Below are 13,759 nucleotides of genomic sequence, written 5' to 3'. Positions count from 1 at the left end.
TTCCTGGTTATTCTGTAACCCCATTATCTTAGGCCCTATACTGACTGCCTGCTTTAATGAAACCTGATTCTCCCATCGGGGCTCCAAATTCCCTTGCTCAGTTTTTTTTTTTTTTTGGCTTGTTTTTGTTTTTGGGTCATACCCGACAGTGCTCAGGGGTTACTCCTGGCTCTAGGCTCAGAAATCATCCCTGGCAGGCACAGGGGACCATATGGGATGCCTGGATTCAAACCACCGTCCTTCTGCATGAAAGGCCAATGCCTTGCCTCCATGCTATCTCTTCGGGCCCCCTTGCTCAGTTTTTAACATTCCATGAGCTTCAGGGTCTGGGAATGGGTTGGGGTCCTCTTTGACTTTTGGCTGATATCCCTTTGCTCCTAAAAGCTGGTAGTGGCCTCCTTGTTTTCTGTAACATTTGTCTTAGCCCTCAGCTTCTCATGCTGAGTGGTGATGGTGGCCACATGGATGCCTATTCTTGTTTCTGGTTCATTCTCTGGCTCCTTCACCAACTTTTACTCACACCCATGGCAATCAAACTCCTGGCAACATGCAGATCAATAAGCAGTTCTCATGGAAATCTGCCCTACTTCTGACATCTTGAGTTTAAACTACTGTTCTCTGCTCACAACTTCTGTGATGCCCACCCTCCAAGCTTTACAAACTTCCTCAATCCCTTTGACCTTTCTGAATTCATTTTCTTAGAACATCTGGAAAATTCTACTTAACTTTTTTTTTTTTTTTTGGTTTTTGGGTCACACCCGGCAGCACTCAGGGGTTACCTCTGGCTCTATGCTCAGAAACCGCTCCTGAGGGCCCGGAGAGATAGCACAGCGGTGTTTGCTTTGCAAGCAGCCGATCCAGGACCAAAGGTGGTTGGTTCGAATCCTGGTGTCCCATATGGTCCTCTGTGCCTGCCAGGAGCTATTCTGAACAGACAGCCAGGAGTAAGCCCTGAGCACTGCTGGGTGTGGCCCAAAAACCAAAAACCAAAAAAAAAGAAAAGAAAGAAAGAAATCGCTCCTGGCAGGCTCAGGGGACCGTATGGGATGCCAGGATTCAAACCACGGTCCTTCTGCACGCAAGGCAAATGCCCTCTAGCACCATGCTATCTCTTTGGCCTCTCTATTTCACTCTTGGTTTGGTTTAGACCCCAGGATCCACCATGTTCTCTAAGCCAACATACTATTCTTCTGAAGTTTTTTTTGTATTTAGAGTTTAAGTCCACTTATATAATAGTGAAAGAAAAAATGAAAGAAAAAAAATGGTAAAAATGACAACATCAATTTCATCACTTAAAAAATGGTCAGGAATCTGGCTGGGGCTCGAGGGTCTGAGGCCCCACCATCAACTTGATGCCCGCTGCCATCCTGGGGTGCATTTCAGCAGATAAACAGCAACACCTTCTGTCTCTACTCAACACCCGATGACCCTTGCAGCTGTTTATGTATGGTGGGACCTTCTGTAAGTGATTACAATGACTAATGTGGTGTTGTTTTACAAACCGTGTTATTAGAACTGAAAATATTTTCATATCCGACAACAATATCTCTCAAGCACTCATTATACTGTGGTTCTAGAGATAGCGCTGAAAAAACAGTCCCCCCCACAGTAACTGTGGAACAGAAGTCAGTGGTGATAAGAGACTCTGGAGAAGGCCAAGGTCTTCTCCAGTGCCTGCTGCTCACAGAGGAACGAGCTCTCTGACAAAGGAGAAGCAATGGGGGGGTGGGGTGAGTGGGTGGGTGAAGCAGAACATGTTCAAGAAAATGTATTCTTGGGCATAAGACCTTAATGCACTACCGCCTCCAATCAGTATAGCCTTTGCTCTATAAGTGAGAAAATCAGCCGTCAAGTAGGAATATCATATTCTGCTAAACCTTCAGGAACAACTCCTTCAAATGCCAAGCAAGGCCTTCTCACAATACTTCTCACAAACTTTTTAAACAGGGGCCGGTTCACTGTCCCTCAGACCATGGGAGGGTCTGACTATAGTAAAAACAAAACTTATGAACGAATTCTTATGCACACTGCATATATCCTATTTGCAATGAAGAAACAAAACAGATACAAATACAATATGTGGCCCGTGGGCCATAACTTGAGGACCACTGATACTTCTACTCTTCCATGAAGTGACTCTTTCCCCAGTGAGGAAGACCAGGCTGGCGGTAAAGCGTGCGTGACCATAAACAAGAGCCTTGGATCAGGCAGTTGGGGTAGGGCCCTCCCAGGTGCAGAGTTTTCTAGTTGTATAGCTTTGGGTGAGGTACTTCAGACTTTACCTCTTTAGGAGGCACCAAATTCTCCTATCTAGAGAAACTACCTCCAAGTGCTGTTGCGAGAAGGCAAGAAGCTCATATAGAACCCTCAGTGCACCGAGTAAAGATGAGGCATTCCTATACTGAGTCCTCTGCCTCTTTCCTGCTAACCATGATGACTTGAGCTTGGATGAATTCCTCTATGCCAGACCAACGTGGGATTCCCTTATTCGTAAGGTTTTCCAATGATGTTCAGACCAGGAGGGTGGGATGCTCAGAGTCCTGGGCTTTTCCCCTGGGAAAGTCTCAGAACCCTTCTTTACCATGATCCTGTGCATCAGAGGACAGGCAGTACTCACAGCACCATTTTGTCCAGCCCAAGTAGGGAGAAGGTGGGACTAGTCTGAAGAGGCCACATGACCCCAACCTTGTAGCATGGCCACATGTCTGTTTTCCCAGCAGCCTTACCTTCAGCCGATCCTTGGGCAGTGCCACCACCCCCTGCTTGATGATCTCTAGGACCCGTTCCACTGACAGCTCGGCACCAGCTTGCAGCAGCCTGGAGCTGAAGAAAGTGATGACCTGGAATAGAAGGGTGCATGCTAGAGTCAGGCTGGTGTCTTCATATATGCCGCCACCAGCAAGAGTTCACTTTTCTGTTTTTCTGAGCCACACTTGGCGGTGCTCAGGGCTCACTCCTGGTTCTGTGCCCAAGGATCACTCTTTGTAGGGCTCAGGGAACCATATGGGGTAATAGGGATCAAACTTGAGTCACCCATGTGCGAAGCAAATGTCCCGCCTCCTGCGCTATCTCTCAGGGCCCATGAGTCCACTTCTTAGAGTGACCTGATTTTTCATTCACTAGCACCCCAAGAAGGCTCTGATGGCTGAGAGGGATGCCCAGAGTTGTCTGGGCTGACATCCAACCTAAGGATCATGGTGCCTCTTGGAAGCTGTTCTTCCTGCCTAGCCTGTGCTCTTCACCCACAGGGCAGAGCCCACAATGAGTGGGGAGAAAAAGCCATGGCTTTGGTCAATGGAGACTGAAAAGAAATAATGTTGCAAGCAAATGGCAAAAATGATCTGGAGGATTATTTATTAGTTCAGCTTATTCACAACACTCTTCTCCTGAAGCTGGGGGAGTCAGCGGCAATTAATGACTTCCGCTTTGTGTTGAAGCACAGCTTGAACTAGGTAGCAAGGTGCTGAGACAAGCAGAGAAAATACTAAATGTGATATTTGTCACAGAAACCATCTTACCTTTATTAGGAAGTACTTTTGAAACCACGTCATCAATAAATCCTTTTTTTTTTTTTTTTTTTTTTTTTTTTTTTTTTTTGGTTTTTGGGCCACACCCGGTGACGCTCAGGGGTTACTCCTGGCTATGCGCTCAGAAGTTGCTCCTGGCTTGGGGGACCATATGGGATGCCGGGGGATCGAACCGCTGTCCGTCCTAGGCTAGCGCAGGTAAGGCAGTCACCTTACCTTTAGCGCCACCGCCCGGCCCAATAAATCCTTTTTTATCCCAGAAGATAAAATATTTTTATGGCTCTAAGTGTTTATACCGAGACATAACAGAAATAGAAAAAATTGTTATATAAGTTGACTTTCAGGACAGAGAAAGAGTGCAGGGTTGGGGTGCCTGCTTGGATGCCACTCAGCTGTTTGGTCCCTGGCACCACAGTCCCCTGAGCACAGAGGAGCCAGGAGTCTTTCATATGTTGAATATTTCTATTTCTATTTTTTAGCATATGTAAGATATTAGACTATGGGTAACCAGTAGAGTCACTACTGTAATACTGCTGCTTCCCTCACTGAGGACTGCATGGATGAGGGAGTTCCTACAGCTAGAGTATATGTGGAGTGGTCTATACTGAAGTGTGGGGAGCAACCCCTGACCAAGAGTATCTGATCCTGGTTTTTGGCATGGCACCTCCCCTCCCCCAGTGAAAACCAAACCAAACACATACAAAAAGAATAAAACATGCAACAACCAGGATGTAAAACGGATCCTCAAAAAACTGGAAATTGAGCTCCCCTATGATCCAGCTATAACACTCCTGGGGATATACCCTAGGAACACAAAAACGCAATACAAAAAAACCCTTCCTAACACCTATATTCATTGCTGTGCTATTTACAATAACCAGACTCTGGAAACAATCAAGATGCCCTTCAACAGAGGACGGCTAAAGAAACTGTGGTACATATACACAATGGAATATTATGCAGCCATCAGGAGAGATGAAGTCATGAAATTTTCCTATATATGGATGTACATGGAAACTTGTGCTGAGTGAAATAAGCCAGAGGGAAAGAGACACAGAATAATCTCACTGATCCATGGGTTTTGTTTTGTATTTTTGATTACACCTGGCATTGCTCAGGGGTTACCTCTGGCTCTGCACTCAGAAATCGCTCCTAGCATGCTTGGGGACCATATGGGGTGCCGGGAATCAAACTGGAATCTGTCCTGTGTTAGCTGCATGCAAGGCAAATGCCCTACTAGACATTTAAAAAAAAAAGATGTAAAACAGAGACCATTCATCTTAGACCATTCATTTAAAATCGTGGCAGATTTTAAGTACTTAAAATATAGAGGTCAGAACTATGTGGATAATTGACACATACATATCTTCATAACACATGATCTAGCACATAGGAAGAGGTACTGTCTATTGTACTGGATAGAAATAAGTAATGCAGATCTCACTCTCTTTCTTCTCTCTCCCTCCCTCCCTCCCTTCCTCCTTCCCTCCCTCCCTCTCTCTCTCTCCCTCCCTCTTTCTCTCTCTCCCTCCCTTTCTCTCTCTCTCTCTCATTTTTGCTGTGTGTGTGTGTGGGAAGACCTGGATTACAACATGACCTTCCTGTTTCACCCTGTAATTCAGCCCCTGTTCCAGAAGGAGTCAGTAGTACAGGTCCAATGGCCCTTTTCCTCTACTGTGCCCACAGGTCCACTCTCTTACTGCAGTGTGATTCTCTGCACGTTTGTGAAAACCCTAGTGGAGAAAGCCTTTCAGGGTATATTTGCTTGGAGTCCCATGGTCACAGTACACACAGATGCACAGCTTCACAGACTACATGCAGTACAGTGTGAAAGTCAGATCTACAGGCAAAATAAAGACATTGTGTGACTCAATGTCGTGTCTGGAAGCCACGTGCCAACTCTAAGGTGTCCTTCTGCCCATGTAGCCATAGAGCCTTCCATTCTTCCGTTGGGGGCTAGCTTTACACAAGTCACAGTCCCACTCCCTGCCCTGATCTGTGCAGTTTTTATTGAGGGCTGCTGTATCAAGTAGCCCCAGCTTCAGAACTCCCGAACTGCTGTCCCCGGACATCCAGAAATTGGCAGTACACCCGGAATCCCTCTGGCTGGCTTCTGAGCCAATCCTGCAGATCAGCATAGTGCAAGTGGGAAATAGTTTTGGGGCTGGAATGATAGCACAGTGGGGAGGGCATTCGCCTTCCATGTGGCCGACCTAGGTTAGATCCCGGCATCCCTGAACCTTCCAGGAGTGATTCTTGAGAGCAGAGCCAGGAGTAACCTCTGAGTGCTGCTGGGTGTGGCCCAACCCTCCCCCTCAAATAAAAAGAGGGAAACAGTTCCTTTGGTAGTGTTGGGGAAGGAGCACCAGGGCTCTTTACTGTCATATGTAGAAAGGGAACCTGGCAGGGCCAGGAGATAGCATGGAGGTAGGGCATTTGCCTTGCATGCAGAAGGACAGTGGTTCAAATCCCAGCATTCCATATGGTCCCCCAAGCCTTCCAGGAGTGATTTCTGAGCAGGGAGTCAGGAGTAACCCCTGAGTACTGCCAGGTGTGACCCAAAAACCAAGAACAAACAATAATAATAACAACAACAACAACAACAGGGAACCTGGGTGTTTATTCACAAATCTTACATACTACAAGAAATAATTTTCTTTCTCCTCCTCCTTCCCCTCCTTCCTTTATTTTTTGGTTTTGAGCCATACCAGGAGGTACTCAGGGCTTACACATGGCTCTGTGTTTAGGGAACAATGTATAGTTTAAAGGGAATTGGATTCAGGTGGGCAGCCTGTAAGGCAAACACTTGACCAACTGTCTCCTCTCTCTAGCCTCAAAGGTTTGGTTTTCTTTTTTCTTTTGTTTTTGTTTTGGTCATACCTGGTGGAGCTCAGGAGTTTCTCCTAGCTCTGTGCTCAGAAATCACTCCTGGCAGGCTTGAGGGACCATATGGAATGTCGAGGTTTGAATTGGGATCTGTCCTGTGTTGGCCACATGCAAGACAAATGACTTACTGCTGTGCTCCGGCCCCAAGGCCTGGTTTTCTTAGAAGAAAATAGTTGAAATCAAAGTTGTATAGCCAAAAAATTTCAGTGGGCAAGACCTACAGCTCAGCAGCAGAGCACCTGCTCTAGTATATGCAAAGCCCTGAAAAGTCCAAGAAACAAGCCCCAAACAAATCGAACCATCCTAAATTCCAGCTGGAGTCAGCTGCCACAGTGGCAAAGAGTGTAGAACAATTCAGAGCTGTAAATTGTATTTCCTAGCACCAAGCTGGGACTCGGTACAAGACAGAACATTTAGCAATGATGACTAACAGATCTGTAGCTTTTTATCAACTTTCTTAACAACCACCAAAACTGCTAAAATAGATGAACTTTCTTCTCTCTGAAAATATCTAAAACAGCCAATAATAGAAAGATTCCGAGTGAAACCTCCGCTAAAACGGGGATGAATGAGGCACTCCTGACGCCTCGGGCAGAGCAGCCATTCCCAGGAAGGCACAGCCGTGCCCACATAGGTGCTGCTGCCTGCGTCTCTCTCCACCAGGGGCCTAAGTATAGCACATTACCTCTGTCACGCTATTAGTTCTGAACAGCGACTGTTCCACTTGGGTTCTGATTAATCAGCTGTACCCTTTGAGTAATGCTAAAAACCACATGTTACCAAATGTCAGTGAGTGAACCCTGGAGCACAGCTTTTTAGAAAAGGAAGGAAGGAGATGGGGCTGTGAAGGGGGTAAGCGTGTGCCAGACAGAGAAGTGTCTTGCTGCTGGCTGAGTGAAGGCCCAGTCAGTTTCCCAGGAGCTGAAATGAGAGTGCTAAGCTGTAGCAGCAGTGGTTAGGAAAATGAGATACACACTTATAAGAGCTAAATGATTATCTTCTCAATAATACTTGTTTTTTTTTTCCCCACAAAACTTTGTATTTTGGGGGGAGGGAGAGAGTGAATAAGAGAGAGAAAAAGAGAAAGAGATAGCATAGTGGGTAAGTTGCTTGTCTTACACACAATCAACCCAGGCTTGATCCTTGGCACCCCACAGGGTCCCTTAAGCACTGCCAGGTATAATTTGAGTGCAGACTAAGAGTAACCCCATAAGCCAAGAATAAAACTAAACAGCAAAAGCATAAACAAAAACTACACACACAAAAACAAAAACCAAAAGGGGCCAGAGCAATGTAGGAGGGAGGGTGTTTGCTTTGTACACGGCTGACCCAGGTTCAATCCCTGGCATCCCATATGGTCTCCTGAGCCTACCAAGAGTCACTTCTGAGCATAGAGCCAGGAGCGATTCCTGAGTGTTGCTGGATGTGACTCAAAAACTAAAAATCAAATGAAACAAACAAACAAACAAAAAACCCTAACAAAATAACAACTATAAATATGGATGTCTATCAACCTAGTCAATGCATGTGATAGCCAGAGGGCTTGCAAGAGTATTGAAACAGGCAATATTCTCAGATCTTCAAGAAAGTTGCAATATCACAGCAGAGGGACCAGTCCCAGGTGGAAACTGGGTAAGACATAGTGATGCTGCAGAGCAGGGCTCACCGACGGAGAGGCCACATCTGTCTCCAACCTGACTAACACTCTTTCCCCAGCAAGGTGACCTGCAGGGCCCTGCTCCCCTCCTTCCAATTGCAGCACAAAGCACCAGGAGCTTCTGCTTAGGTTCAAGACCCAGCTCTCTCTCTGCTCAGTTTGTTTTCCAACTACTTTGTCAACCTGAGAAGGCAGCCACTGGAGGTGAAGGGGTTTGGTCATGGCATGCAGAACAGTGCCGAGAGCCCGAGGGAAATGCTCCCAGAATCTGAGGTGTGCACCTCAGCCTTTTATTTACAAAACAGAAAGGCTGCACCAGAGAGGGCACAGAGCATGAACGAAAGCCTTCTGCAAATGCCACACCGACCATGCTCAGTGAGTAGTCCCTATTTGAAGTCACAGGACTCTATGCCCTGGCTTTATGCCTTGCAGATGTAAATAATGGCTAAGAGGGGCCGGAGAGATAGCATGGAGGTAAGGCGTTTGCCTTTCATGCAGGAGGTCATCGGTTCGAATCCCGGCGCCCCATATGGTCCCCCGTGCCTGCCAGGAGCAATTTCTGAGCCTGGAGCCAGGAATAACCCCTGAGCACTGCTGGGTGTGACCCAAAAAAAAAAAAAAAATGGCTAAGAATCAAATCTGGGGGCAAAAGCCTATTTGTAGCCACAGGTCTCTGCATTCTGATTTTATGTCCCACAAAACTGTAGAAATGTCTAAGAACTGAATTTGGGGGCATAGGGCCTCATCACATTGAAACCGGGTCAGTTCAGTGAATAAAAACCATTGAAAGTCAATTCTGGGAAAGTGGCTGGTCGAAATCAGTATGACCGGCTTCAGTTCCTGTTGCTAAGGGTCAAATAAGTTCTTCTATTTTGACTTGGCAAATTTTATTCATCACTCGTCTTCAAAACAATTTCTGTGTGTTTCATTCTTTTCAGAGAAATGAAGCTGATTACTAGACTGAAGATGTGTTCATGGTTTGTAGCTATGTATTCTTTTTGGGCCATACCTGGCAGTGCTCAGGGCTTACTCCTGGCTCTGTACTCAGGGGTCACTCCTGGCAGTGCATGGGGAAAAAATAGAGAGTGCAGGGAATCAAACTCTGGTTGGTAGTGTGCAAAGCACCTGCCCAACCCACTGTACCACTGCTCTGGTTCCATAGTCTGTATTTCTTTACTGTAAAAGAATGACAAACTGGGAAAAGTTTTTTTTTTCCTTCGGGCAATGGTTGAACTGATCTTATGGTGTTTCTTCTTCAGTCTGTTGCAGTGTTAAAGTTGACTTGGATTCTTTTGAGAGGGCTACAACTAGCAGAGCTCAGGGACCACCTTGGTGGGCTGGGAGACCACCAAGGATGCTGAAAATTGAACACAGGTTCAAAGGTGCAAGGCAAGCACCTTTGTGGCTATACTATTGCTCTGACTTTTTTGAAAGAAGAACAAGCTTTTGTATTCCTAGGACATATGCCAGGCAGTGGTAGCACATCTTTCTTTTGACATACCATATGATTTTGGTTTGCTAATGTTCCATGGGGGATTTCTGCACCTATGCTCCTGAGCTAGAATGACCCATGGTTTTCTTCTCTTATAACTGAATTTTTGATCTGATCTCTTTGCCTGAATTTATCATGATGAGAATAATGTCCTCATAAAAGGATCTTGGAAATGTGGCCTTCTGCTATTATCTGGAAGAGTTTACATTGAAACATTTTTTTTTTTTTTTTTTTTTTTTTTAGTTTTTGGGCCGCATTCAGTGACGCTAAGGAGTTACTCCTGGCTATGAACTCAGAAATTGCTTCTGGCTTGGGGGACCATATAGGATACTGGGGATTGAACCGAGGTCCATTCTGGGTCAGCTGCGTGCAAGACAAGCTCCTTACTGCTGTGCTATGGCTCTGGCCCCTGAACATTTTTTTGTTTTGTTTTGTTTTTGGGTCACACCTGGCATCGCTCAGGGGTTACTCCTGGCTCTATGCTCAGAAATCGCTCCTGGCAGGCTCGGGGTACCATATGGGATGCTGGGATTCAAACCACCGTCCTGCGTGCAAGGCAAACGCCTTATGCCTTACCTCCAGGCTATCTCTGCGGCTGAAACATCTTATTTTTTTAAATATAATCACTTTATTTAAACACAATGGTTACAAAGTTGTTCATGATTGAGTTTTTTGTAAATAAAATCTTTATTTAAGCACCATAGTTACAAGCATGATTGTAGTTGGGTTTCAGTCATAAACAGAACACCTCCTTTCACCAGTGCAACATTCCCACCACTGATGCCCCCCATTCCCCTGCCCGTATTTGACACAGGTATTCTACTTCTCTCTTTCATTAACACTGTCATGCTAGTTATTAGTGTAGTAATTTCCCTAACAACATTCATCACTCTTTGTGGTGAGCTTCATATTGTGAGCCAGTCCTTCCGGCCCTTAACTCTATTGTCTTTACTTTTTTTTTTAAATCCCATAGGTGAGTGAGACTATTCTGTATCTATCTCTCTTCCTCTGACTTATTTCACTCAGATAATAGATTCCATGTACATTCATGTATAGGAAAATTTCATAATTTCATCTCTCCTGACGGTTGCATAACATTCCATTGTGTATATGGACCAGTTTCTTTAGCCATTCATCTGTAAAAGGGCATGTTGGTTGTTTCCAGAGTCTGGCTATCGTAAATAGTGTTGCAATGAATATAGATGTGAGAAAAGGATCTTTGAATTGTATTTTTGTGTTCCTAGAGTATATTTCTAGGAGTGGTATAGCTGGATCATATAGGAACTCAATTTCCAGTTTTTTGAGGAATTCCATTTTTTTTTCCTTAAATGATAGACTAGACAGCATTCCCACCAGCAGTGGATAAGAATTCCTTTCTCTCCACATCCCTGCCAAAATTGCTTGTTCTCATTCTTTGTGATGTGTGCCAATCTCTGTGGTGTGAGATGGTACCTCATAGTTGTTTTGGTTTGTATCTCCCTGATGATTAGTGATGTGGAACATTTTTTCATGTGTCTTTTGGCCATTTGTATTTTTTTTTTTTTGATTTTTTGGGCCACACCCGGTAATGCTCAGGGGTCACTCCTGGCTATGTGCTCAGAAGTTGCTCCTGGCTTGGGGAACCATATGGGACACCGGGGGATCGAACCGCGGTCTGTCCAAGGCTAGCACAGGCAAGGCAGGCACCTTACCTTTAGCGCCACTGCCCGGCCCCGGCCATTTGTATTTTTTTTTTTTTTTGGTTTTTGGGTCACACCTGGTGGTGCTCAGGGGTTACTCCTGGCTGTCTGCTCAGAAGTAGCTCCTGGCAGGCACGGGGGACCATATGGGACACCGGGATTCGAACCAACCACCTTTGGTCCTGGATTGGCTGCTTGCAAGGCAAACGCAGCTGTGCTATCTCTCCGGGCCCCATTTGTATTTTTTCTTTGACAAAGTGTTCATTTCTTCTCACCATTTTTTGATGGGATTAGATGTTTTTTTTCTTGTAAAGTTCTGTCAATGCCTTGTATATTTTGGATATTAGCCCCTTTTCTGATGGGTTTTGGGTAAATAATTTCTCCCATTCAGTGGGTAGCTCTTGTATCCTAGGCACAATTTTCTTCGAGGTGCAGAAGCTTCTCAGCTTAATATATTCCCTTCTGTTTATCTCTGCTTCCACTTGTTTGGAGAGTGCTGTTTCCTCCTTGAAGATGCCTTTAGTCTCAATGTCATGAAGTGTTTTATCTAAGTGTAGTTCTATATACCTTATGGTTTAAGGTCTGATATAAAGGTCTTTAATCCATTTGGGAAACATTCTTAATCCTTTCATAAAATTAGACAGAATTGAAGGATGATATTATCCAGGCCTGGTGCTTGCTTGACAGGTTTAAGACAAGGGATTGGTGGGGCCAGACAAGGGATCAGCACAACGGTAGGGCATTTGATTTGCATGTGGCTGACCTGGGATGGACCCAGTTCTATTCCGGGCATCCCATATGGTCACCTAGCCTGCCAGAGGCGATTTCTGAGTGCACAACCAGGAGTAACCCCTGAGCACCACAGGGTGTGGCCCCAAAACCAATCAATCAATCAATCAATCAAGTTAAAAAAAAAAAAGACAAGGGATCAGCAATTTATGTAATACAGGTCAAAACTTGCCTTTTTTCTGCTTTTAAAATAGAATGGCGGGGCTGGAGAGATAGCATGGAGGTAAGGTGTTTGCCTTTCATGCAGAAGGCCATTGGTTCGAATCCTGGCATTCCATATGGTCCCCCGAGCTTGCCAGGAGCGATTTCTGAGCATAGAGCTAGGAGTAACTCCTGAGCGCTGCTGGGTGTTAAACCCCCCCCCCCCAAAAAAAAAAAAGATTTTAATAAAATAGAATGGTATTGGTCATGGCTTAGCCCACGCCCATTGGTGTTCATGCTATGGCCAATACTGAAGTCCAAGAGCAGAGTTGGGACAGGGATGGTGAGGCCTACAGAGGCTGAAACATGATTTGGCTCTGTAGAGAAAAGGCTTGAACTCTCTGAAGACATTATTTTAGAATGACCATTTTAAAGAGTTTTTAATAGTCCCCACTGTTTTCACCATCCTGGAGTCTGTTTCTTTTTGTAAATATACTACTTCTCGTTGGACACTGAATAAATTTCCTTTAATAGTTATTTCTCTTCCTTTAATATTACTTTTGATGGGAATGGGAGAGTTGAGCTATAGCCCATGATGCTCAGGGGCTAATCCTACCTCTGTGCTTGAGGTTCACTCTGGGTGGTGCTCATGGGACCAACATATGGTGCCAGAAACTAACCAGGGGTTGGCCACAGCCAAGGCAAGTGCCTTACCCTACTATTTGGCTTGCACCAGCTCTAAGAAAAAAGATTGCTATTATCATTTCTGCTCGCCTGTATATTATGTTGCTGTTTTATCTAGTACATTTTCAACTTCCTTTTATCACCTTTAATTTCTCAGATATTTAATTATAAACTAACTGGTTTTTTTTGTTTATTTGTTTGATTTTTGGTTTTTGGGCCACACCTGTTTGACACTCAGCGGTTACTCCTGGCTATACGCTCAGAAATCGCTCCTGGTTTGGGGGGACCATATGGGACGCCTGGGGATCGAATCGTGGTCTGTCCTATGCTAGTGCTTGCAAGGCAGACACCTTACCTCTAGCGCCACCTCTCCAGCTCCAAAGTAACTGTTTTAAAGATAGATTTATTCTTGTTGGGAGTCTGAAATTCTTGGATCTGTGGCTTGCTATCTTTCAGGATAGTATTTTAAGAAAATTCTTACCTATTTTCTCTTCAAGTTATTTCTTCTGATTTCTATTTCTTGTTGCCTTTTGGGATTCTAATTATATGCACGCTGTGTCATCTGATATAGAACTACATTTCTTGTAAGCTTACTTCTCATTTTTTAATATTTTTCTCACCATATTTTGTTTGCACATTTTCTTTCTAGCCTTCAAAATCTATTTTTTTTGTTTGGCTGTGTCCAAAAATATACTATAGAACCAGTCAAATGAATTCTCTTTGGTAATTTTTTTTTTAAGTTGCTAACTCTCCCACTTGATCTTTATTCCTTAAACCTCTTATCTTCTCTGGAATTTGCCATTGGCTTATGTATGTTACCACTAAGTCATGGATTTACAAACTTTTTATATAACTGGCCAGGTAGTAAATATTTTATGTTTTGATGCTCCGTGGATCATAATTT

The 13,759-nt window shown here is 44.6% G+C and overlaps 1 protein-coding gene across 2 annotated transcripts in view; it reads right to left on the bottom strand.

Moving 5' to 3' along the window:
• DYM (dymeclin) overlaps positions 1–13,759 on the bottom strand; it is a 340,760-nt gene that overhangs the window by 55,345 nt on the left and 271,656 nt on the right. For both annotated transcript variants that reach the window (XM_049781531.1, XM_049781532.1), the window contains one exon: positions 2,727–2,840. In XM_049781531.1, the coding sequence (XP_049637488.1) occupies positions 2,727–2,840 (114 nt within the window). The remainder of the gene's footprint in view (positions 1–2,726; positions 2,841–13,759) is intronic.

The sequence above is a fragment of the Suncus etruscus genome, chromosome 10 (assembly GCF_024139225.1).
Source record: "Suncus etruscus isolate mSunEtr1 chromosome 10, mSunEtr1.pri.cur, whole genome shotgun sequence".
Lineage (NCBI taxonomy): Eukaryota > Metazoa > Chordata > Mammalia > Eulipotyphla > Soricidae > Suncus > Suncus etruscus.
The sequence above is the reverse complement of the archived record's forward strand: the minus strand, read 5'-3'. Positions and strand labels throughout refer to the sequence as shown.